The sequence below is a fragment of the Berghia stephanieae genome, chromosome 6 (genome assembly GCF_034508935.2).
Source record: "Berghia stephanieae isolate SIO BIC M18660-M18661 chromosome 6, UCSD_Bste_1.3, whole genome shotgun sequence".
NCBI classification, from domain to species: domain Eukaryota; kingdom Metazoa; phylum Mollusca; class Gastropoda; order Nudibranchia; family Aeolidiidae; genus Berghia; species Berghia stephanieae.
Window position 1 is genome coordinate 37,970,531 of NC_088365.1, and position 25,186 is coordinate 37,995,716.

The 25,186-nt window shown below is 35.7% G+C and overlaps 1 protein-coding gene across 1 annotated transcript in view; it reads left to right on the forward strand.

The window, feature by feature from the left end:
* Positions 1-20,647, forward strand: part of LOC144974991 (uncharacterized) — a 44,268-nt gene extending 23,621 nt beyond the window's left edge. The window contains exons 6-7 of the mRNA XM_078918609.1: positions 1,488-1,628; positions 4,858-20,647. Of these exons, the coding sequence (XP_078774735.1) occupies positions 1,488-1,628; positions 4,858-18,876 (14,160 nt within the window). The 3' untranslated portion in view covers positions 18,877-20,647. The remainder of the gene's footprint in view (positions 1-1,487; positions 1,629-4,857) is intronic.
* The last annotated feature ends 4,539 nt before the right edge of the window (positions 20,648-25,186 follow it).

Here is a 25,186-nt window from a genome sequence, read left to right on the forward strand (position 1 = left end):
GCCCGACATTTTCCATCTCAATGGTTCAATCCCCGCTGGTGCTCACCCTCTGGGTCCCTGGATCAATCTGTACTTAACTTTGATTTGTTTTATTGAAATAACACGATGGGCCCCGGCTCTTTATTTGCTGATCAGAAAATTAGCAATCTATTACAGTACAGCAGTTGGAAACAGCCTGTGCTGATTATGAAACTCTTTTCGGTAATGCTGTGCAATTATTTCCCTTCTTAAAGTGAAAAAAAAATCTTTTTCAAAAACAAATAAACATAGAATAGCATAGCTGACGGAAACTATTCCCACACGCTTATAAAATCTCAAAAGTTCGTAAAAAATTTTTAAAAGTTGCAGATTTTGCTGCTGCAATGCAAATCAAGGATTTTTAGCATTTAAAATTTTTTTTTGTTTTCTTTTTTTTTTGCGGCCACAATGCAGCCACAAGCGATACAAAAATCCGCCGTGCCAGGATGAGATAATTTGGTTTTGTCCTGGCCAGATACCCTGGCTGAGAGGGAAACAGTCAAATTTATAAATTAGTTTTGGTGGATGATATTTTTTTCCTTGTAAATCATCTCTCTATTATGCACTGTATTATTTGTTGTTTTACAAATATTTATATTATGATTTGTAAACATTTGAGTGCTTGTGTCAGGATGAGATATTTAGATGATCTCAAACTAAGTACACTAAGTACTCTTGGAATTTACACCTGTTACCTATTTGAACCATTTCCCCTTTGTCTTACTTTTTTCTTTAATTGTAATTCTGGAACTTTTTACTACTGGTATCTAGTTTTCTTTCTTTTTTACTGGTGCTGATATGACATAAATGTGTCACAAGTGCTGTGAAACCCTTAAAATCAAACAAAACAAACCGCATTTGTTTTGCCAAAGATGGATTGGGCTTGTCATCAATTATGTCAGTTTGTTTTTTGATTGTATCTTAATGTAATTATCAGATGTAGTGATGTTTTAGCATTAGTAACAAATGCTAAAATAATTAATAATGAGTGAGTTCCAGTTTATACATTACTCCAACCCTTGATTAGCATTAGCAGAGGTGCCAAAACTCCAAGTTTCACAGAAAAATCTGGTCTGGAGCAAAAAATTCCGGGTTTACAGGTACCTTCCCTCAAATTCTAGTATTTTACGTTTCCAAGGAAAGCCTCCACCACCACGTTAAGTGTCATCACAAACACCATAACATCATCTTCACTGCCACAATTCATACTGTAACTGCCCCTCTAGAGTAGGCAGTAAGAACAGAGGGGTGTATTGGTTTAGTAAGAAATGATTGATTGTGGAGTAATTAGGGGTTGAAAATAACTGAACAATGTACAGTGGAGAGCGAGGTTTTTGTTTTGTTTTGTTTTTACCAAAAGGTGATATATTTTAAGCCTGATAAAGTATGTATACTTTTTGTATTTCTTTACTCTGATTCGCAGATGTTATATTATTTTACATGTTACTTGACTTTTATATTACCTTAAGGATCTTTTGAGGCTTTGGATTCGCCAACAAGCCTTGGCAGACAAAGACCAGGATAGGTTCAAAGAAAGCGTCTGGGCCATTGCAAAGCTGTCACAATCTACAGAACAAATTCTTTTCTTTATTGACATCTTGAGAGAACAGGTAATCTTTTAGTAGTGGATTGTTATGAACATTTCACCCAAATGGAAAAGAGAGGAATAAGTCATGCCAACAAGTCAAAAGAAATATATTAATTGAAGTTCAATACAGTGAACACATCAAACATGAGATGGATGCCCAGATTTGTTGTCATATTGTGCTCTTTTTTTCATAAAAATTTGAAAAGATGTATATGAATCAGTGCAAGTCTAGCACTGTCACACACATCTTTTCAGATTTTTATCCTAGACAAGATCCTGCTCCGTATGTGTTACTTTTTTTCTTTTTTTTTTTTTCCATTCTATTAACAAGTTATCAAGAGAAGACCGAAATTTGAAACCGCTCCTAAGTTTGGGGATCTCAAAGCCCAGAAATGTCACCGAATAAATCTAGTCGTAATTGAGAAGCTCTAAAGAAAATTCAGTCTACTCATGATAAAAATTCTATCTTGGTTCTTAGAAGACATTTTCCATGGTGAGAAATGCTTTGTTTTTTTTTCTCTTTGATAAAATTTTTTTGTTAAACTGTTAAAATTAGGTGTAAGTACTGATGCCACCAATATCAAATAATACACTAACGGACAGTAAGGTGTTATTTTTCTGATTTTGAGTAAATGAAGGCCAAAGTTTACCACACTGTATATAAGTGGTATGACTTACTTGACTTATTGCCTTTTGTTTCCTAGTCTTATGATTGGGATGACAGCTGCTTCCTCTATCGTCTGTTTGAGATCTCTGCACCTTTCATAGTCTTCTGCCAAAGAATAGATCTTAGAGAAGAAAGGTCCTCTGCTGAATCTATTTTATACTTTATTTATATATAAATATAGAATTCTTAAAACTCTTATGATTAAAATGAGAGAGATGTAATTTCATATAACATTCTGGTAGAGTACAATTTCCTCAAACACATGTTTCCTCGAACTCATTCGAATGTCCCAAATTTTTTCATTATCATTCATTGTTATCATTCCATTTCTTCCTCGAACTAATTTTCACCTGGAACCATTTCCTTGAACTAATTTCACCCAGCCAATGTAAAATTAACAAAATTAATAAAGGTTTTTAAAAATTTTAATAACCGAATCATGATCTTCATGAAACAAAAATATGCTTAAATTTTTCAGTAACTAAAATTGTTATTTAGATGAGAAATCACTAGATACTGGCTCGGTTTACGACTAGAGCCATAATTTTATTTGTTGGACACAGGCCTGTAAATCTTCTGTCTATTGTCGGATTTCCGACAGTACGATTTTGCTCTATAAGTGCTAAAAAAAAAAAAAAAAAGATAATAGTAAAGATAAAATTCGTAACGCCAACGAACAGAACCAATAAAAAAAGAAAATAAAAGACTTTTATTTCGTTCCTCGAAAAAATTAGATTTTATTCCGTTTCAAATGCTGACTTAAAAAAACAAAACAAAAAAACTTTTTATTTGTCGCATCAAAGACAAAACATGCCGTCTATCAGTTAGCTATAATATTATCATGCCACCTACACGCTCCGCTAGACGTTTATGTATTCACTGCTTGGCTGCTGTGCCACAGCCAGCGAGAGAGAGGTTGCGAAGTTCGCGCGAGTCGTCTTCACACACACACACACCTAGTCAGTAAATAACGCACACACAGAAGTGTGTCAAACCGGACCAGAAGGTTTCTCTCTATTTTGCTACCGACACACATGCATATCTCCGGTTTTTATTTCTCAGTCTCTATATTTCTTTGGTTCCGTCCCGATGTGAGACGGAAATATATATTCTTCTTCGTAAGCTCTCACACCACCGCACCACCTCCTCCTCCTCCTCCTTTTCTTCTTCTTCTTCTTCTTCTTCTTCTTCTTCTCTTCTTCTTCTTCTTCTTCTTCTTCTTCTTCTTCTTCTTCTTCTTCTTCTCTTCTTCTTCTTCTTCTTCTTCTTCTTCTCTTCTTCTTCTCTTCTTCTTCTTCTTCTTCTTCTTCTTCTCTTCTTCTTCTTCTTCTTCTTCTTCTTCTTCTTCTTCTCTTCTTCTTCTTCTTCTTCTTCTTCTTCTTCTTCTATAAGAATTAATCCAAATAAACGGAAGAATCAGCGTAAACATTTAACACAAACAGGAGCGAAGATACGCAGCTTCCCGTGTCGAGCACTAGACGTCTAGATACACATACACATCCTTCAAAAGGGTAGGAATTGTTCTCTTCCTTTCATTTTACAACTAACTCACACCTGGGACCTCAAATAATTGGGATTTTTTTTTTTTTTTTGATACCATAAAATAAGGACCTTGTTATAAATAAGTAGGGGAAAGTGACATGATGTGACTAGTCAATTGACGTGTCATATCTGTGTTGTGTCCATATTTTTGTCCTGTTGTGTCTATTTTCGCGTGTTCAAAAAGTTCCGACAATTTTTTCACCAACCATTTACAGGCCTGTGGACAGCTGCTTGTAGACTAATTTAATGGAATTTCAAACGATTACGTAATAGAAATAGCACAACATTATGACTACTTTGCAACTTATGTTTCTGTCTTGTCTTTAAAATCAAGTTCCATTTAATTTTTAAAATATTGTCTTTATCGTTTAAATGACCAGCATCTGAAACTGCTTTTTGTGGCAGATTTTGTCATATTAGGCCATTTTATTTAATATATATTGGTAACTATGCATTTAAACATTCAAAGCTTGTTGTTTAGACATTTATCCCTTTTTTTTAATGTACTAAAGAACAAAATTAGTCCATCAGGATCATTGTTAAGTGAATGATAGCCTTAATTTCCCTTATTTGGCAATGAGCCACATACATAAATAAATTTTTAAAAAGGTAGATATTGATTTTGTAGTGCAGCCAATGAGGGTCTCAAGCCTTTAGAAAATGGCGGAGGCCAGTAATAATCAGGTTTTTTGGGGGGTTTTTTGTACATCATATTTGTAAACAACAAATTTTCAGTTGACTAGCTTTTAACAATGTATAAACTTCACAAACTGAATGAAAACGAGCACAAGAAGAAATAAAATGTCATGCAGCAATGCAGCCAATTACAATCCTAAGACCATAGACAATTGCAAAGGTAAGGCAACAATCTTTCTTGATTTTCGTCATTCTAAACAAAATTCCAGTTTATTCAATTTTTATAGCTGTTCCAGCAATTGTGGGTAAGACTAGTTTCATGTTCCTCTTACTTTATTGCTCTTCATATCAATCAAGTTTGTTTTCTATAATTTTAATCTTTTATATATTTTACAAATCTTTCCAGTGTGGCAAGACTTACCTTCAACTGTATGTTGACATGTGTATTTTTGCTATCAATGTGGATAAAGGACAGATGGAGACCAGTGTAAAACAAGGTCAGATGGACATGGTCAAGGCCAGAAAGGAAGATATGTCAGCTATTTGTGGTAAACTGGCCTGTCTTAATCATCATGCCTCCATCAAGGTCGCTCGTATATGTGTTCTGACTGCCTTTGTGCTAAAACCTTGTACAGAAACTTTCCAGTCTATTATTAAATTTTATAGCCAAAATTACAACTGTTGTGGCACCTGTAGTAAAACTTTAAATACTGACCATGGAGCAGTTAACCCAGCCACTTTGTATGAAGTGGAGAGACTGCTCAATATGTTGCGCCCTGATTATCTGAATCCTGATAATTCTTTATCAAACATTAAAATATTATGTGAAAGATTCTGCAAGGAGAATAATTTGAATTTTTCATTGACTTCAACTGTGCCCAAACCTCCTGATAATAATACTCAATTACGTGTGGTGCAAATAGAAGCTTTTGGTAAACCAAAAGCTACATCAGCCAAACCTTCCAATGTGTTTGAAGCAGTAGCTCCTTCTAACATGAATAATACTCAAGCTCTACAACATTCACAGGGCATACAATCCTCACAGTATGGGTCCAGTAGTTCCCCTAATTTTCAAGTCCAGGTTTCTTCTGTTTTACATAATCGTCCTAACATCCTTCACTCTGGACTAAGACAAACTTATCCTACTACCAATGTTCAAATGAAAGGAATTGCCAACACATTGGACCTTAATAAAAGTAGACAACCATTGTTGAAATCAAATCTGCCTCATCAAAAATCAAATAGTCAGTCAAATAGATGTAGTAATTCTATGACCCTTGGACGAGATAAACATATTCCAGCACAATCAAAAAATCCAACTAAACTCAACCCACAGCTTATACAGTACATCCAATCAGCTATACGCCAAAACTCAAGTGTGGTGCAGGAACTTATTAAGCATCCTGATAAGGAAATAGTTAGAACAGTTATAAATATGCTGAATCAAGCTGGCAAATCAAATGTTAGTGCCACAGTTACCAAATCCTTCATACAACAGCAGCAAAATCAAGGGACATTGATAGGAGATCAGTCAAGTTTATCTATGGCATCTACCTTATTTAAAGCTCCTACAATAGACGGTTCTCATGGACAAAAAAATATCTTACAGCCGTCATCGTCTCGTATTCATTCATCAGTGTCACAGTCTCCATCATTGACAACAGCAGATTGTGTGCATCAATCTGCAAAAGCACACTCCAGTCAAATTGGCTGCCAGTCAACGCTTACTCCATCAACTACTAATTGTGCTAACTCTTGTATGCAGAAAGTAGAGAGCTTCATGAAAGCCAAAATTCAGGCAGGAAATATTCGATCTGTAATGCAGTCATCATTGTTACAAAAACAGCAGGTACTATCCAAACAGATGGCTGGATCTACAATTACAGTTAATCAGTCTGTTTCAGGCTTTCCAGTCATTGGACCTGTGAGTAATACTAGTGCTTCAACTAAAAGCCATCAGCAACACCGGTCTCTTAACATTGCACAATCCCATCAGTCAAAAAACATTGCAAGTCATTCTCTACTCAATAGTCATAACACTTCTCAGCCACACTTGAGTAATATACAGCAGCAGCAACTGTCTTCCTCCCAATCCAATTTATTACAACCACAACAAACTTTATCATCTGATGAGTTATCTGGTTCCATTGTTGGTATTGATGATAAAATCATAACAGAGCTACTACAGGATGCTGGTATATTTTCTAACACTTTTCCTGATATCGAGGTTGATTTCACATTTGACAATTTAGATAAAAAGAGAGATGGCAGGACAGTCATTTCATCTTCTGATCTACATCTATCATGTCAACTCATACAAAGTGAAAACAAATTATGCCCTTCAATACCGCAACAGTCTTCAAGCAGCAATAGCCTTGCTCAAAATCAAGTGTCAGCATTTGAAACAAAAAACAGTAGCACCTCACTTAATACCAGTAAAAGATGCAAAACTTCACCTATCCCCACTGCTCTCAAATCTAATTTTAATCAATACATTGATGTGTATGGCAAAAGGCAACCATCCCAGTCAGAAATTAAACCAACAGTTGACTCCTCGCTTTTGCCTGCAAAATTGAAAATCACTCAAATGCAGCCTCAGGTGTCTGTGGAACAAATTAGAGAGAGGATGAAGCAAGAACAAATAGAAGGGGAAGTGACTATGGATTCTTCTAACAATGCAACATACAGGTGCATTATTTGCAGCTTGGCTTTCAAAGTATTAGAAGATCTGAGAGAGCATGTGAGAAATATTTGCAAACCAGGTCTACAGTCTTCAAGTGTTTATAATACAAAGATCAAGCAAGATCGTGTTAATTCGGCCAAGGCTGGTCTTGAAACAACCACTGTATTTCAGTGTCTGAGATGCTTTGAGCTTTGCATAAGTCAGGACGGTATTAAACAACACCGCCTCACCTGTAAACGAGTTCCAACGGTACCTTCTGATATAAAAAATGCCACTCTTAACAGTAAAACCAGCAAAACACCCCCATTAAATCGTTCAGCAACACCAAAAATGTCTTCAACCCAGTCTCATATTAAGACAACGATTATGGAAACCAAGCCTAAAGTTACTGATACTAACTTAACTAAAATTCCTGAAAAGTTGTCATCCCCATTTCTCTTTTCAAATGTCAAAGATGCTACCCCTTCAGATCAGCGTACTTCTGATGGCAATAAAAAGATTGAGACTACTGTAACAAACAATGCCAATACAAAAGTAATTGAAATGAAACCTCCAAGTGTACCTGTTGTGGCCTGTAAAATTGAAACAATTATAACTAATGTTTCAAATACAAGTAAAGAGAAAGAGGTAATGAAACCAGAGGAGGTGAAAAAAATAAGTCAAAAGTCAGAGAAGGTATCTCCACCGCTTACATCGTCAAATTATTCTGAAATTTCAGGATCAGGTGGTTGTAAATTCTATAGGTGCAAGAATTGCTCCCAGACATTGTGCTCATATGAAAGTCTTGTCTCACATTGGAAAGATTGTGGAACAAAGCCTCCAGTATTTCCTCACATTAACCAAAAATTTCCATTGGATGCAGATGATGAATTGGAGCCTGGTGAGATTAGACCTTTAGTTGGAAATGTTTTACATAATGTAACTGATGTCATTGGTGCTGTAGCAAGGGGTGAGATTGGCAAAATGCCATTAGTAGATTCGGATGTTGAAGACTTGGACTTCCTTCTCACCCAGGATAATTTATGTGGATCTAGTGAGATACATAAAATCTCATCAAATAAGATTTCAAAAAAGGAACATCCTCAGTCCTTTTGCAGTTATGATGGTAGTAGGTCAAACAGTGCACAGTGTGCAAATAGAAAGATCTCATGTTTGCCTATGAAGAAAGATCCAGTTGGAAAAGGTGTATTGAAAGAAAAAAATGATGAAATTAATACCCCAAGGGCAACTTCAGCTTTTGCATCTTCTAGACTCTTACCTTTGAAAAATTTAATTGATGATGAATTCATTGATTCTAATGAGGATTCCAATCCATCAGATGACTCAATCAAGGTATGCAGAGAAGCACCTCCCTCTTTGCGAGATAGGAATAAATTGAAACCTATACAAAGTTTTAAAGATGAATCGTTTGTGTCTTCGTACGCAAAGAGTATTATTCATGAAAGTTCCACTGTCTCCACTTCCAAAAACAAAAGAATCAAGACTTCAAAAGGAGTGGATCGTCATAATACTGAGTTGCACAAAGCTGATTTCAAGTGCATTGTCTGTGGCAAAGTTTGCAATAGTAATAGAATACTCATACAACATTACGCAGGCAAACATTTGCAACCATATACTATGAACACTCTCACTGATGGGTCATCATACATTTGTCACTTGTGCAAGAAGAGCTTTAGCACTTTCATGCATTACATGCACCATGTGCCAAATCATGGGAGCATCATCATGAAGAAGATGAATATTCAGTATTCAAGTCAAATTGAGAAGAAAACCCATTGGCGTAACAGAATTGCAGCTTCAAGAGGTTTTACTATTGCAAATGGAAAGAAAAGAGGAGGAATAAGTCCTAAAAGAGCAAAAGCTTTGCGTAGTAAAAAGAAGGCAACAAAGACTGCAAGAGAACGGATGAAAAAGGTGGTGTCAAAGATGAACATTAAATCACCATTTTTTTCTCTTAATGGGAATGCCAGATCAAATATTGTGAATAAAAGAAGGATTGGTTATCGTGGCCGGCCAACTAATGCCCAACAGAGTTTGAAAGAAAAATTGTTGAAGAGAAAGATTGAATGCAAGAAACTTGCGCTTACTGTGGATATCCCTATGTCAGAAACTGAAGATTCTTGTGCTTCATCGAGTCCATATATCAGCGATGTCAGTGATGATGAGTACTATGCAAGTGAAGATGTGGATAGTGATAGCACAGTTAATGAACCACCTCAGACACGTAACAGAAGCAGGGTCACAAGAAGCTCTCATACCAAAAACAGTAGTGGAGTAGGAGTCAAAATTAGCCCAATATCCTTATCCCTTCATCCAGAGTTGGTGAAAATGTCAAATATTCATCCTTGTGTCAGTGTTCATCGTTTAACTCAAAGTGAAGTTGCTAAATTTACTAAGAGTAAAGAGAAAGAAAGTGAGCTTAAACTTGAAGTGGATAAATTAGAATCGAATAGATCAATGCTCAAAGATGATTCTCAAAATCAGAAAGAATCGATCAAAACATGTGTGCAGAGTGAAGATAACTTACTGCTAATTCAAGAGAATAAAAATCAAATACATCCTATGGTAAATTTTCAGTCATCTTTTGAGAGTTACATCAAACAGATGAATTCTAATAAGGTACAGAAAATTAGCAAATTTGATGGTGAACCTGATAGTAAAATTGATCGAGATGTCAAAAATACAATTGCTCAATCAACTACAGATGCAGTTGGTGAAAAGGATGGGCAGTCTAGCAATTCATTGATGAAAGACACTCAAATAATTTCATCTGTAAGAAAACGCAGATGTAGTGTATATTTAGGCCAGAAAGTTGATATTGACCATATCAAAACATCTGAAAGTAAGCTGCAAGATATTTCAGATATAAATAGTATTGTCAGTGCTGGTTGCAAATCATCCCTATCATTGATTTCAAAAATTAACAAACACTCAGAATCATCTAACAATGATAGTGATTTCAATTCTTCTCTTCCAAAGTGTACGGTAATTCTGGAACGGAATGAACTGATGGAGAAGACCAGTCTTTCTGGAAAGCAGGTTAAGATTGTATCAGATAATGGATGTGCCGAAGCTTCTATTGGATTGGATATCAATGTCCCATCAGATGCTCCCAAGATTTTCAGTCAGAAGAATGACATCAGTTTAAAGTCTCCAACCTTATCTCCCTTTGAAGACCAATTTGAACAATTTCTACAAAAAGAAAATAATGAAGCTGAAAACTTTTCATTGAGGTGTGATGATAATGATCCTGAATGTGGGAAGCAATTTGAGGACAATTTCCAAAAAGAAGATGAAGTGTATTTTTCCTCTCCTCCAACCTTTGAATGCAGCAAGCAAGAGCTCCCCACTGAAGCGATGATCAGTGCCAATAACAAAACTCTTTATAATGGAAATATTAATGTTACTCCAGACAGTAAGCTGAATGAACTGAAACTATTTGTGGACAGCATTGATATCCCTGTTCCAAATAGCATGATGATAAATGAGGGTAAATCATGTTCAGATGATATTATTAAAATGAATAGAAGGGATGAAAAATGTAGAAATGATTCAGAAATTAAGGAAATGGATGTTGAAAGTTCTAAAATAATTATAGAGGATGACAACAGAATGAGCACTGACACAAATTCAAATGAGGATAGAGAAAGTTCAGAGAAAAATAGCATTCAAAATAGGTTACAGTCAGAGTTTGTGAAAATTAACAAAGATGGTATACTGGGTTCAGAAGATACTGGTATGAAGAAGGTCGGAGCTAGCATTCAAAATAGGTTACAGTCAGAGATTGTGAAAATTAACAAAGATGGTATACTGGGTTCAGAAGATACTGGTATGAAGAGGGTCGGAGCATTTCCACTGGATGATGAATTTGAGAAGCAAAATATTTTATGCTCTGAAGAAATTAAGGAGCAAGATGCAAAGGCCAATATACATGTACCTTCATTTGAAGGTGAGAGTGAGATTTGCGGGGATAAATTTTCAAAAGATCATCAGATGAGAAAGATGCAACAAAGTTACATAAACACAAAAGAATCAAAGTGCTTCAATAAGAATATGGATAATATTGAAGTACATGGGACTACATTTTCATTGGATCGTAGAATTTTATATCAAGATAAAGTGGGGAATATTGAGAGTAAAGTTTCAGTCAATGTTGATGAAAATCTTGAAGAGAGGAGTGATCTGGGATGTGTTGTTTTTATGAGTAATGCAAGTGTATATGATGATTGTACCCAATTAAATGAAAATAGTAACAAGAGGAACATTTTAGATAATGAAAAGGTTTTAGAATTTGTGAAGCATACTAAAGAGATAAAAGTGGACACATGTGCTGAGGTTATGGAAAAGGAGAGTAAAGAAGTCCGATCAGAAGAATTTATCATGAATTCAAATGAAGACCCAAAAATAACTAGACAAGAAACAATGCTTTCAGAGAAAGCTTTTTTGAACAAACTAATGGATGGTGGTAATGACAACAGGGATGAGGATGTTTTGGCTGATAGACCTAAAACTGAAGTAAATTCTAGTTTTGACAGTGGAAAAAGACTGGAGGCTGCTCATGATAAACCGAGTTCTTCACATCTGCTGCAACAAGGAAGGAGTTATAAGTTTCAAGAGGAAGGCCATGGTCTCAGGACACAATCAGTCGAGGAGAATTCCCTAGAAACACTACCACTTGATTTAAATGCTTTACAAGCGTGTACTATTGCTTGTAATACTGAAGTTGGCCATTATGAAAATAAAAAGGAGAAGAGCAGCGAGAAAGATGTTGGTTTTTGCTCTGCAACTGAAGAAACCCAGCTCATTGAGAGGCAAAAGATAGCTGAAACACCTGCATATATAGAGAGTTATAACCGCCTAAAAGAAACACTCATAAAAGAGGAAAATAATGGCTGCCATAATGAGTGTGAAGGACGGGAGCAATGCAAGATGGCTGATGTTTGTAATGACAGTGATATAAGCTTGGGAGTTAGTAAAGGAAAGGAAGTCTGGGACAAGGAAATCCTTGTGTCCAGCACAAACAAAGATGAAAAACAATTTCATGAACAGCCTGGTAATTCCAATGAAGAGTTAAAGATATTTTCAAACAAAAATGATGAGGTCATTAACTGTGAATTATCACAAGAGCATTTGGTAAGTAATTTAAAAAGTGTTCAAAATCCACAAGAGGAAAATGTTACAATTATCATGTCTCAAAGGTCTACACCCAGCAATTTAAGTGACTCTAGCATTTTTATAGAAAGTGTGTCTGAACATTTTAAAGATTGTGTATTTAAAGTTAAAGATATTAATAATTTTGATGGCAGTTGTAAAAATGTTTCCTTGGACAACGATTCGGAAATAGACTTGATGAAAAAGGAAAAAGATGTAAGAGAAAGCCCATCCATAGAGAATGTTTTGTTATCAAATAATGTTGAAACAAAGGACAAGGAAACAATGTATAAGAACACTTCTGTAAATTTTAAACATGCATCATCCTCACGTAACTTTGAAATGAGAAGTGAAGAAGCTATTTCACAGGATTCTGGGATTAAGGAGAAAATGTCTTTAGCGGATACTGATTTGGTAAATTTTAGAGATAGTGTTCAAGATAATAAAAAGCAATCCGAAGTTGCTTCAGAAAAAATGCAGGATAGCATATTTGTAGAGAACTTGAATTGTGAAATAGGGTTAACAATGAAGACATATTCGGTGGAGTTAGAAAGGGAATCTGGTAAAGAAACCTTTTGGAAAAAACTTGAAATGAACTATAAAGACTCTGAAGAAACAGCTTCAGATGTCGGACTGATCCATGCAGATGTGGATGAAAATGTTCACTTGGATGAAGAGAATCAAATGAATATAGAAGTGTTAAAAGCTCCAGAATACAAAGATGTAAAGCAGAAAGAGGAACAGAAAACAATGTTTTGGAGTGAGTCAGTATTTAAAGGTGACAGAAAAATTGTTGAATTGGTAGAGAATATTGAAGATACTACTTATTCAAATAATGATGAAGTAAAAATGGATGATTTTTCCTCTGATTTTGATAAGCTTGAAGAAAGTAATGAACATGAATTATATTCAAGAAGCATTGATGAAATACCTGGAAGGGCTTCTTGTTTACTTAATACTTGTGAAGATAACATTTGCACTATTCAGAGTAGAAAGGATAATAATCTCTCTGTGGATGAAATTGATAAAAGTCACTTAGAAAAATTAGAAGAAATCAATCGATCTAAAAGGCTAGAAGAAAAAGAAATTTATGAGGAGATAAGAGAAAATAATACAGAAAAGACTCTGTTTGTAGCTAGTCATTTACTTCATGTATCCAAAAAGAAATCAGTCTCTGATGTTGTTGAACAAAGTGATAGTTCTAAACAGCGTTTTGAAGAACACAATGAACATTATGAATCTGACATAGATATCTTAGATTACAGCCAATATGGTAATGCAGAGAGAAAAGTGACTTTACATCGAGATAACAGTCAACTATTTGAAGGAAATGAAAATATGACCACTGTCATAGATTCCATCTGCAATGACAGTAATATAGAAAATGAAATAAAAGAGAATGCTCATAAAGGCTTGCAAGAAAATGCAGAAGATTTATTTGACTCAAGTAGTGAGGTTATTATACTTAAGGAAAAAGCAGCTTCTGAAAAAGGAAACAGGGGCAGTAACTCCTTTGAAAAATACGATGAAAGTAACACTGATAAAGAATGGGATGAAAATTATGCTGCAAATTTAAGAATTGATAATGGAGACCAGTCTTATCAAAACAATCGTGAAGATGTGAAGAAAGATAAGGAAGTAACATCTGATGTTTATAAGAAGGATTCCGGTTGTGAAATTGATATGCAAAAATCAGTTGAGTTACATCAGGATATTGGTGATGCAAGCAAAATGGTAGCTGAAAACAAATTCTCAAAGGATGCCAGGGAAACTCACAATCACTTGATGACACTAAGTCCAGGATCAAAAAAGGACATTAGTACTTTGCAGACCACCAAAGAGGATGGCGAGAAAGACAAATGTTATGATTGTGAAGAAGATGAAGAGGGGAATTTTAAGGACAAAGAGTTCAACGATATGGAAACAGACTCAACTGGCAGAGATCACAAGAGGACTGGTGACATTGTTGTTGGTGATGTACTTGTTCAGAGTGGGAATAACAAAAAAGATAGCCCAAAGCAGCTTAGAACAAGAAGGAGAGTGTATTATGGTTATAATTCTGTTGTGAAATTGCCTGACGATTCATATATGTGTTTAGAAAGTGATATTAAGGTACCAAAAACAAACATTGAAAATACAGATAAAGAAGTCAGAAATGGGTTCGAAGAGAAGAAAGGTAAAGAAAGGCAAATGTATAACAAGAGTCATAAGAGAGGAAGAAGATCAGGAAAAGAATCGGTGAAGGATTCAAACCAAATAAGCTACGAAAAGAGAAGTATGAATTGTCAAGAACCTCTTGTCAAAACAGAATTGGAAAATGTTGGAAAAACATTGAGAAAATACCATGACGAGAGCAAAGAAGACCATGATGATAAAACTCAAGAGAGCCTTGTGGATGAAAACAAGGATTCAATGCAAATGGAATACTCTGGGAAGGATCTCCAAGGGGATTATGATGTCAGAGATAAGAATTTGAAGAAGGGAAATGAAGTTATAGATAGACAGGATAGTTGTGACTTGAGTTTCAAATATCAACAAAATTGTGAGGACAGTGATCATCAAACTAAGTGCTTTGTCAATGAAAGGAAAGCCAAACTTTTACCTGAAGAGGTATGTGCTAATGAAACCATTGGAAGACAAATTAAAAAGAAAACAGATATTTTATGGCAAAATGAATCTGACAATTATGATGATGATAGAACGACTGCTGAGGAATTGAAGGCTCGAAAGGATATATTTGACATGGTGATGAGAAAGCGAGAATCATTGTCCATTAAGAAATTATTACGGAAACAGAAGATGAAAGCCTCCATTGAAGTAGAACATGAATTGGTGGGAACTGAAAGCTCAGAATGTGAAACAAATTTTGTAAAGGAGGAAAATATGATAAAGAAAACTAGTTTTCAAAGTGGAGAAGATTTGTGTAATGAAAGTTTAGACTTTGAAGCGGATGAATCATCTTTCAAATCCAATCCTGATCTATGTGAATTTATGAGTGAAAATGTGTCAAGAAAATCATCAAATACTTTGGATATTGGAGATGGTTCACTATACAATCTAGATTCTACGAAAGAAACATTTGTGCTTGATGGGTCAATAGAACATGGAATTATGGGTAAAAATAAATATAGTGAGAATGTGTCAACTTCCTGGGTTGACAAAGAAAATGTATTTGATAAGCCAAGAACTGAAATAGGGTTGTTGAGGAAGATACCTGGATTTGATAAACAGGATGTTGTCATAGAAAAGATGAAAGAAGAATCTGTGCCATTAAAGTGTGATCTAAAAGACAACCCACGAGCTTCATCTCTTGGAATACTGGACAGATCAACATATTCAAATGATGCAACATTGGAATGGGAAGATGTTAAAAATTTGAATGAGAACTCGACTTGTGGTCCCCATGGCTTAATTAGGAATCAAACATCGGACAAAGAGATAGCATGTAAAGATCAAGCAAATCCGGCTGACCAAAATAATTATGAAAATGTCATAAAGAAAAATACTGGCTGTAAACTGGATGAACAAACGTCATTTGAGTTGCATCAGGATATTGGTGATACAAATATAGTTGTGGATGAAAACAAAGCTTCTAAGGATGCCATCAAAACACATGAAGACAATGTAGACTTGGTGACTGTAGGTTCAGGATCAAAAGAAGACTTGTGTGTTGTTGAGACCACCATTAAGGCTTGTCAGAGAGACAAAGATTATGCTGGTGAAGATGAAACAAATGGATTAAATAATTTCAACAAAAGTAGGATATGGAATTTGGACATTCAAGAAAAAGAGTCATTAGGCAGAGATCACAAGAGGATTGATCTTTTTTCTCAGGTTGAGGGTAAGAAATCTTGTGGACAAAAACGAAACCTTAAGCAGTTAAGGACAAGAAGGAGAGTTTACTACGGCTATAATTCTGTTTTGAAGTTATCTGAAGACAATGCAAACGTGTTGTCAAATGAAAACGATATTCAGACACCTAAAAAAGGTACGAAAGGTAAGGATATAGAAGATAGAAATGTGGAGCAAGATGAGAAAGATAAAGAAGTAATTAAAAAGAATCAGAAAAGAAGTGTGAAAAATAAAGAATCTCTTGACAAAACGGAATTAGTCGATCTTGGAGAAACAGTAAGGAGCTGCCATGATGAAACTAATGAAAACATGATTGTTGCAGTTCAAGAGAGCCAAATCGATAAAAACATAGATGCAATACAGACAGAATATCCCGAGATGGTTGGGGATGATAAATTTGTTTTTGACAGAAATTGTGAAGGTGAAAATGATACGGTATATACAGACAGACAGGTTAGTTATGACTTAGTTTGTAACTTTAAACAAGATGGTTGTGATCATGAAAAAAGTAAAGACAATGAAAAGGACTCTGTTATTGAAAAGACTGATATCAAAAGAATTGAAGTTATATCACAAAACTCCAATAACAAAGGCACTTCTAAAGAAATAGATTGTCAAACTAAAATCAATTCAGAATATTTGGACATCGAGCTAAACGCATCAATAAGGGACACTAAGAAATCAGACAGTCATGATATAAGTGAGGATGGAGTAACAGATATGGAATTAAAAGCTAGGAAAGATATATTGGACATGGTGATGAAGAAACGCAAATCATTGTCCTTGAACAAATCAAAACGAAGGAAAAAGATGATGTTCACTGGTGAAGATGAAGAATATGAAATTGATTGTGAGAAGCAGGACAAAAGTGACGAGATGGGGGAAACTGAAAATAATAACTGTGAAGAATTGGTAAGGGAGAAAAATTTGAATGATAGATTAACAGCAATGACAAAGAGATCTGGTTCTAGTTGTGATGAAGAGGATTTAAGTGACTATTCATTAGTCATTGAAGAAGACAAATCATCTTTCAAAAAGTATCTAGATCCGTTTGGTTTCATGAATAAAAATAAGATGAGAAAATATCCATCCACTAAGGATGTATCAAAAGCTGTAACCACACAATCATTTGATAACATGAAAGAAACATTTGATAATAAAAGATTTGCAGAATATGAAAGTGTAAATACTGAAGAGAAAAATGAGAGTATATCTGTATTGAGATTTGCTAGAGAGACAGTCACTGAAAACTCAAAAACTGAAAAAGTGTTGTCAAGGAAGGTGACTTGGTTGGAGAGGAAACGAGAGGCATTTATGGAAAAAAAGAGAGTAAAATCTGAACCATTCACTTGGGATTTGGATGAAAACTTCAAAACTTCAGCATGTCAGAAGCAAGATCGTCCATCCTTTGAAGCTGAAAATAGGCAAGATAGACATGATTGTGACATAAAGGTCAATAATTTTCATGAAGTCGATGATGGATCAAAATGTTCAAGTTTATTAAAAGAAGACTCAGTAAAGAAAAGAAAGAAGTCAAATCTATCTACTTTTCAAGATTCTGTTAGTGTAAGTAATGTTAATAAGCGAACCTCTAGAAAGCGATTATCTTCTCCAACATCACAAACTCTTGTGAAAGTTAGGAAAAAATTAAAATCTGACTCAAAATTACTTACGGATTCGAACATATCCATGTCTACCACTGAATCTCCTCTACCATCACCTCAAAAAAAAAGGGGAAGACCTAAAAAGTTATCAAATGATACAAGTGTTGTTGAAAACGCTCATGTTTGTGTTAAAGAAAGTCCTCATTTTATAAACATTGATGATGATGAAATCTCTTTCAATACAAGGAGTTTGTCTCCTTCTTTTACATCTGAGAATACACCTGAAAAGGGAATCAGTATTAAGAAAAGGGGAAGACCAAGAAAGAAACCCAAGACAGATCCTGAAACCAGTCCACATCAAAACTTAAAAGTAAATAAAAGTGCTAGCCCGGAATCAAATCCATCTCCTTCAAATGTCAGTGATCCAAAACTGAGAAAGGCTGGACTGATTCCAGTGTCAAAGACTCCTACCCCACCAACACCTACTCTGTCTGATGTTCGTAAAAATGTCAAATCTCCATCCCCACCAAATAACTCAATTGCCACTTTGTGTAATCAAAGCTGTAAAAAGAATGATGAACAAAATCCTTTATATTTGAATTTGAGCCAAAAGGAGACATTTTATAAACAGTCAAAAGTATTTGAAATCAGTGGTAATAAATCAGATTCTCCTGCCTCATCATCAAAAATTACAAGTCCTCTTTTTGACAAATCTGGAGACAATCTTACTTTAGAGGTGAAGACTCAGATCAATGACCAGAATGAAAAAGACACAAAGACAGAAAGTTACAATGTTACATCGACCGCTGCTGTAGTCAAACGAAGAAATCCAACTACTTTAAGAAAACATTTTGATCTCCAAAAAGCTATCAAACGAAAGCAGACTTGCCCAGTCAAAACACAAACTATTGTCTATAGAGTCAACCCTCTGCCTAAAATTACCAATACTTTGTCTGTACCTGTACAAATAGAAAAGGACAGGACAGTACACAAGACCTTAACATCTGGTGTCTCTCATGTAAATTCTCAAGAGACAATAGATGGTGAGCTGAAGTGGAAGATTAGTAAAGAAATGAAACCAACCAAAGGAAAGTCTAAGCAGCATCATACCTCTCTCTCCTTTAAGCGCACCTAATGTCAGTGTTAACACTCCTGCCTATGTCAATTTTCATGTCTAAGTGATGTCTTAAGATTTTCTGGTCAACAAGCATTATGGACAGTAATTAAGCAAGTAAGAAATTAGAAAATGCACTTGTTGGTCAAAAGGAAAAACGTATACAGTTAGTGGTTCAATGCCTTTAAAGTGAGCTGTTGTTCACAGGGAATTGTTTAATATTGCTGATATGTTTTATTGTATTCGGATGGTCAAAAAGAAAAAAAATAGCATGGATACTTTGACTGACAAAGTGTTACTCATAGGGTTTTTGTACTATTGTTCTGGGTGGGGTTCTTGACCTCCCATCTTTGGCAGGAAGGTCACTTACTGTATCTTCTACACCCTTGTATATCTCTTTTCCAACGTCCTTTTCCTGGGTGGGGTTCCTGACCTCCCATAGTGGGCAGGGGGGTACATGCTGTGTCTTCTATCCCCTTATATCTGTTTTCCAACATGCTTTCTGTCTTTGTCTTGGAATGAGATTACTTGGTTTTGTCCTGTCCCTGGCCAGAGTCCTAACTGGGAGGGAAACAGTCAAATGCACAGTTATTGTTTTGGGAGATGATATTTTTTTCCTTGTAAATCATCTCTCTGTTATGTATTATTATATTTGTTATTTTGAATGTATAATGTAAGCATTTGAGTGTATTCCTCTTTGTTGGATTTTGTGTCCGGATGGGACTTATAGGTGATCTCAAACTAAGTACATTGGTGGTATGCTCTTGGAATCTACATCTGATCCCTTTTTGTTCCCAGTTCCCTTGGAATGAGATTACTTGGTTTTGTCCTACCTCTGGCCAGATATCCTGGCTGAGAGGGAGACAGTCAAATGTCTAGTTTATTGGGGATGATATTTTTTCCCTTGTAAATCATCTCTCTGTTATGCACCGTATTATGTTTTGCATACATATTATATATGATCTGTAAACATTTGAGTGTATTCCTCTTGGTGGGGACCTGTGCTTGTGTCTGGATGAGACTTTTAGGTGATCTCTAACTAAGTACTTTGATAGTGTGCTCTTGGAATCTACATCTGTTTCCTATTTGAACCAATTCCCCTTTTTGTCTTCATTTTTCTTGGATGCTTTAATTGTAATTCTAGAACTTTTTACTTTCCCATTTTCTCCCTTTTTACTGGCGAAGACATTCCCAGTTCCCCTGTCTTACTTTTTCTTGGGTGCTTTAATTGTTATAGAGAACTATCCCATTTTCTTCCTTTTTACTTGCGCTGATATAACCTAAATGTGTTTCAAGCGCCGTAAAACCCTTAAAAACAAACAAAACAACGTGCTTTCCGTCTTTGTCTTAGAATGAGATTAGTACTTGTTTGTTTGTTTTTTCTTTTCTTTCCCTGGGCAAGGTCCTTGGCTGTGAGGGAAACAGTCAAATGTATAGTTTTAGTTTAGAGAGATGATATTTTTTTCGTTGTAAATCATCTGTCTGTTATGTGTTATTATATTTGTGGGACCCATAGTATGCTCTTGGAATTTACATGTTCCATATTTGACCCAATTCCCCCTTATCTTACTTTTCCTTGTAAATCTCGAAATCTATTGACTATCCCATTTTCTTCCTTTTTGCTGGCGCTGATATGACCTAAATGTGATGCAAGCGCCGTAAAACCCTTAAAGACAAACCAACATTTGTACAATTTTTCAAAATTTGATATAGACAAATATGAGATATTATTGTTACCCAGTTGCAGAATAGTAAATAAACTTGTATCTAAACAATAGATCTATTATTTCAACACAGCATTGACTAATTTTTCTTCATCCATCATCTTTATTTTGAATGAAAGGAGAACGGCGGTCAGTCACAAAGGTTACTGAGGAATGAACCAGTAGTCCAGTAGATTTAGGGTTTGACCCGAAAGAAATTGGTACCAAGCTAATTTTTGCACTGATGAAACTAGACCATGTTATAAGCCTCCTATGAAAAATCTGCAACAATCCGGCCATGAGGAAGAAAAAATGAGTCCTTTTAATACTTTTAAATTTAACATCTGTATGCCTCTTTGTCTTTGTTTTTGTCGAAGGGAAATAATTTAAAAATTATTTCTTTTCTAAAGACGGGTAAAATGACATTGAGTAGCCCCTGAATTAATTTTAGCTGGTACCAATGTTTTCCTTATTTTTCTAGTCAAATCTCCTGGACTACAGTGTTTGAAAGCCTATAGTATGGATTGCTGGAAAATTCCATAATAAGAAAACTGTGTTACAGGGTCATCAGACAGAAACCAAAGAGAATTGAAATGTAAAAAAATATTTAAAATTAAATAGCTTTGACTTATTTTGAGGTGCTGAGTTCAATTCTGATACCATTTTTTAGATTTGAATTCTAAAAAAGTGTTAGTTGGAGTTGTCGAATGTCGTTTATGGTCGGCGCCAGTGGACAGACGTTTCGTATTGTCCATTGTTATTAATTATTATAGCCGAATTTCGAAGGAATAAAACCAAATGAACAAATTATGCGTTATTTCACTTCGAGGCTCGTAAACCACACCGATCGGCCTTGTATGATGCAGGTAGACCATGCAGTTCGCAGTCTGCAGTTCAATTAAGAGCCCTCTTGTTTCTGTCGTTCACTCGAATATGTGCATTGTGTGTTGGCGTTTTTTGTTATTTTCAAACCCCATTTGTGTGTTGGTGTGTGCGCGGGAGAGAAAGCAGAAATATCAGCCATGCAGTTCCAGCAGCGGGTGTCTCTCTCTCTCTCTCTCTTTCTCTCTCTCTCTCTCTCTCTCTCTCTCTCTCTCTCTCTCTCTCTCTCTCTCTCTCTCTCTCTCTCTCTCTCTCTCTCTCTCACACACACACACACACACACAATTCTTTTTCAATCTGACATTTGTATATATGTGTGTTTTGCTACGCACTGTCTGCATCTGAACATGATGTAGTCTATTCCTGACCCCGTGGACACGGTATATCGCAAATTCCTCCAGTCCAAAGATAAGGAGATGTGGTGACGTGACTTTTTGCATGCGGGCTTACATACCTTCCAACCCTTCCGATGTTGGCGGAATCATTCCTACTTTCACTCGTCCTTTCTAGGTGGGGTTGGTACTTACTCTGTCTTCTATCCTCCGATATCTGTTTTCCAACATGCTTTCTGTCTTTGTTTTGGAATGAGATTACTTGGTTTTGTCCAGGCCCTGGCCGGATACCCTTGCTGGGAGGGAAACAGTCAAATGTATAGTTTAGGGAGATGATACTTTTTTCCTTGTAAATCATCTCTCTGTTATGCACTGTGTTGTTTTGTTTGCATAGTATATATGATTTGTAAACAATTGAGTGTATCCCTCTTAGACTCTTAGTGGGGACCTGTGCTTGTGTCTGGGTGAGACTTTTAGGTGATCTCAAAGTAAGTACTTTGGTCGTGTGCTCTTGGAATCTGGAATCTACATCTGTTTCCTATTTGAACCAATTCCCCTTTGTCTTACATTTTCTTGGATGATTCAATTGTAATTCTAGAACTTTTTTATATTTCATTTTCTTCCTTTTTACTGGCGCTGATATGACCTTAATGTGTTGCAAGCACCTTAAAACCCTTAAAAACAAAAACAAACGCCACTCTTCCTTTTCTACAATTTCAGGCATTGTCTCTAAAATTCAAATTTTCAAAAATAAATAATGATGATGATGGTAAGTGTAGAAAAAATGGATGGGGGGGGGGGGGGGGGGAAGTAAAAATATGAATTTTTTTTTTTTAGAAGTTACTACTACTATTGGTCAGTACTGACCAATAGCCCCGTCAGTACTGAGCGCTCTTCCTTTTTTTTCGACTAAATATTTTGACTTCAACTATCCTTTTTCTAACAAATAGTGTTACTTTCTCTATTCGTACTTCAAACTAAAGCTGGCATTATTCCAGATTGTTTTCATTGTGCAAGATTCGATTCTGCATAGGATCATTGATATATGTATCCCTAAGATAGGTTATATACCCCCCCCCCCCCCCCCCACGACCTTCTGTCTGTGAGTGAAATAATTGGTCGTGTGTGTGTGTGTGTGTGTGTGTGCAGTGTTGCCAAAACTCCGGTCTGGATAAAAAAAAATTCCGGGTTACTTCCGTCACATTCCGGTGAGGTCAATTTGTTCCAAGGATACCCCCTCCACCACAACATCATCCTCCCTGCTAAACAACAACCATCACCACATCATCAATCACTACCACTACTACTACAACCACCACATCATCATCCCACTGCTACTACAACCACCAACACCACATCATTATCACTACCACTTATAATACACCACCACCACATCATCATCACTACCAGTAATACAACCACCACCACTACACCATCATCACTAGCACTACTACTACAACCACCACCACCGCATCATCATCACTACCACTGCTACTGCAACCACCACCACCACATAATTATCACTACCACAACTACTACACCTTGACCAAACGCCCTCGAATTACGCCAGAATCCTGTTTGTCGACTTTTCGTCAGCTTTTAATGCCATGAACACAGATATTTTGCTTCAAAAAATGTGCAGCATGGATATTCCAAACTACCTTATTAAATGGTATAAAGAGTTTCTGACCCATAGACCGCAATGTGTAAAATTGGGTGAACATATCTCCAACAAAAGAACGTTGTCGAACGGATGTCCCCAAGGCTGTGTGAGTTCCCCAATCCTGTACATCCTATACACCAACGACTGCAGACCATCCTTTGAAAATTGTTTTATAGTGAAATATGCAGATGATACTGCTATTCTTGGCTTATTAAAAGATAAAGTTACCGAAAAGAATTATTTCAAACAAATAAATATATTCACCGATTGGTGTAAACAAAATCAGCTTGAATTAAATGTTGAAAAAACGAAAGAACAGGTGTTTGGTGTAAAAAATAAAAACAACTTAAAGTGTGTGGCGATCGGTAAAGATGATGTTGAGATAGTTGACTATTTTAAATATTTAGGAATAACCATTGATAGTTCCCTCAATTTCTCTCAACATATTAATATAATATCTAAGAAAGTTGCCCAAAGATTATACATCCTAAGGAAATTGAGAACATTTCAAGTAAGGAAGAAAACTATGTTAAGAGTTTATGACTCATTGATTAAAAGTGTAATTGCGTTTGGCTGCACCATATGGTTTGGAGATGCCGACTTAAAGATAAATCAAAAATTTCAAAATCTATCAAAGAGGCATCAAAAATAATAAACCATCCTCTTGATGGAGTAGAAAGAATTCATGGAAAAGCAATAGAAAGGAAAGCATTCTCAATTACCAACAATAAAAAACATATTTTATACCATGAATTTAGTCTTTTACCATCTGGGAGAAGGTTTTGTCAGATTAAATGTAGAACTAACAAGTATAAATCAACGTTCGTTCCATCAGCAATAAAAATTTTGAATATTTCATATGGTACAGAAAAACCAAGGATTGATTCGTTGATTGATTAACTGATTAATTTATTTAATGTAAGATTAACTGACCAATTGATAATGATGATAATTTTTGGTGTCGAATTGCCACAATCGTAACAAATTGAAAACGAAATGAATATGTTTATGTTGTGTATATCGCACGTGTGAAAGAAAGAAAGAAAGAAAGAGAGAGAGAGAGAGAGAGAGAGAGAGAGAGAGAAAATAAGTAGGAGTGAAATATCTGTTCAATCTTAGTTATCGTTTAACATTATAACAAGTGTAACTAAATGACAAATTGCCATATTTATGGACAATAAAGATCTATTATTATTATTATTATTATTATTATTACACCATATCATCATTACCACTACTACAACCACCACCACCACCATCATCACTAACAACCACCGGCACAACGTAATCATCACTCATCACTACTACTACTACTACATCCAATACTGCCACATCACCTGAACTAACACTACTACAACCACCACCACTTCATCATCATCACTACAACTACAGCTACAGCCATCAGCACCACATCATCATCACTACCACTACTACCGCAACCACCACCACCACATCATCACTACACTACTATAACCACTACCACTACCACATCATTTTCACAACTACCACCACATCATCATCATCACGACCACTACTACTACAACCACCACCATGAAATCATTACAACTACAGCTAAAACCACCACCACCACATCATCACTACAACAGCTGCTATTACTAGTACAACCACTACCACCACTACATCATCATCACGACCACTACTACTACATTCACCACCACTAAATCATCACTACCACTACTACTACAACCACCATCACCACATCATCCTCACTACCACCAGTACACTACAAC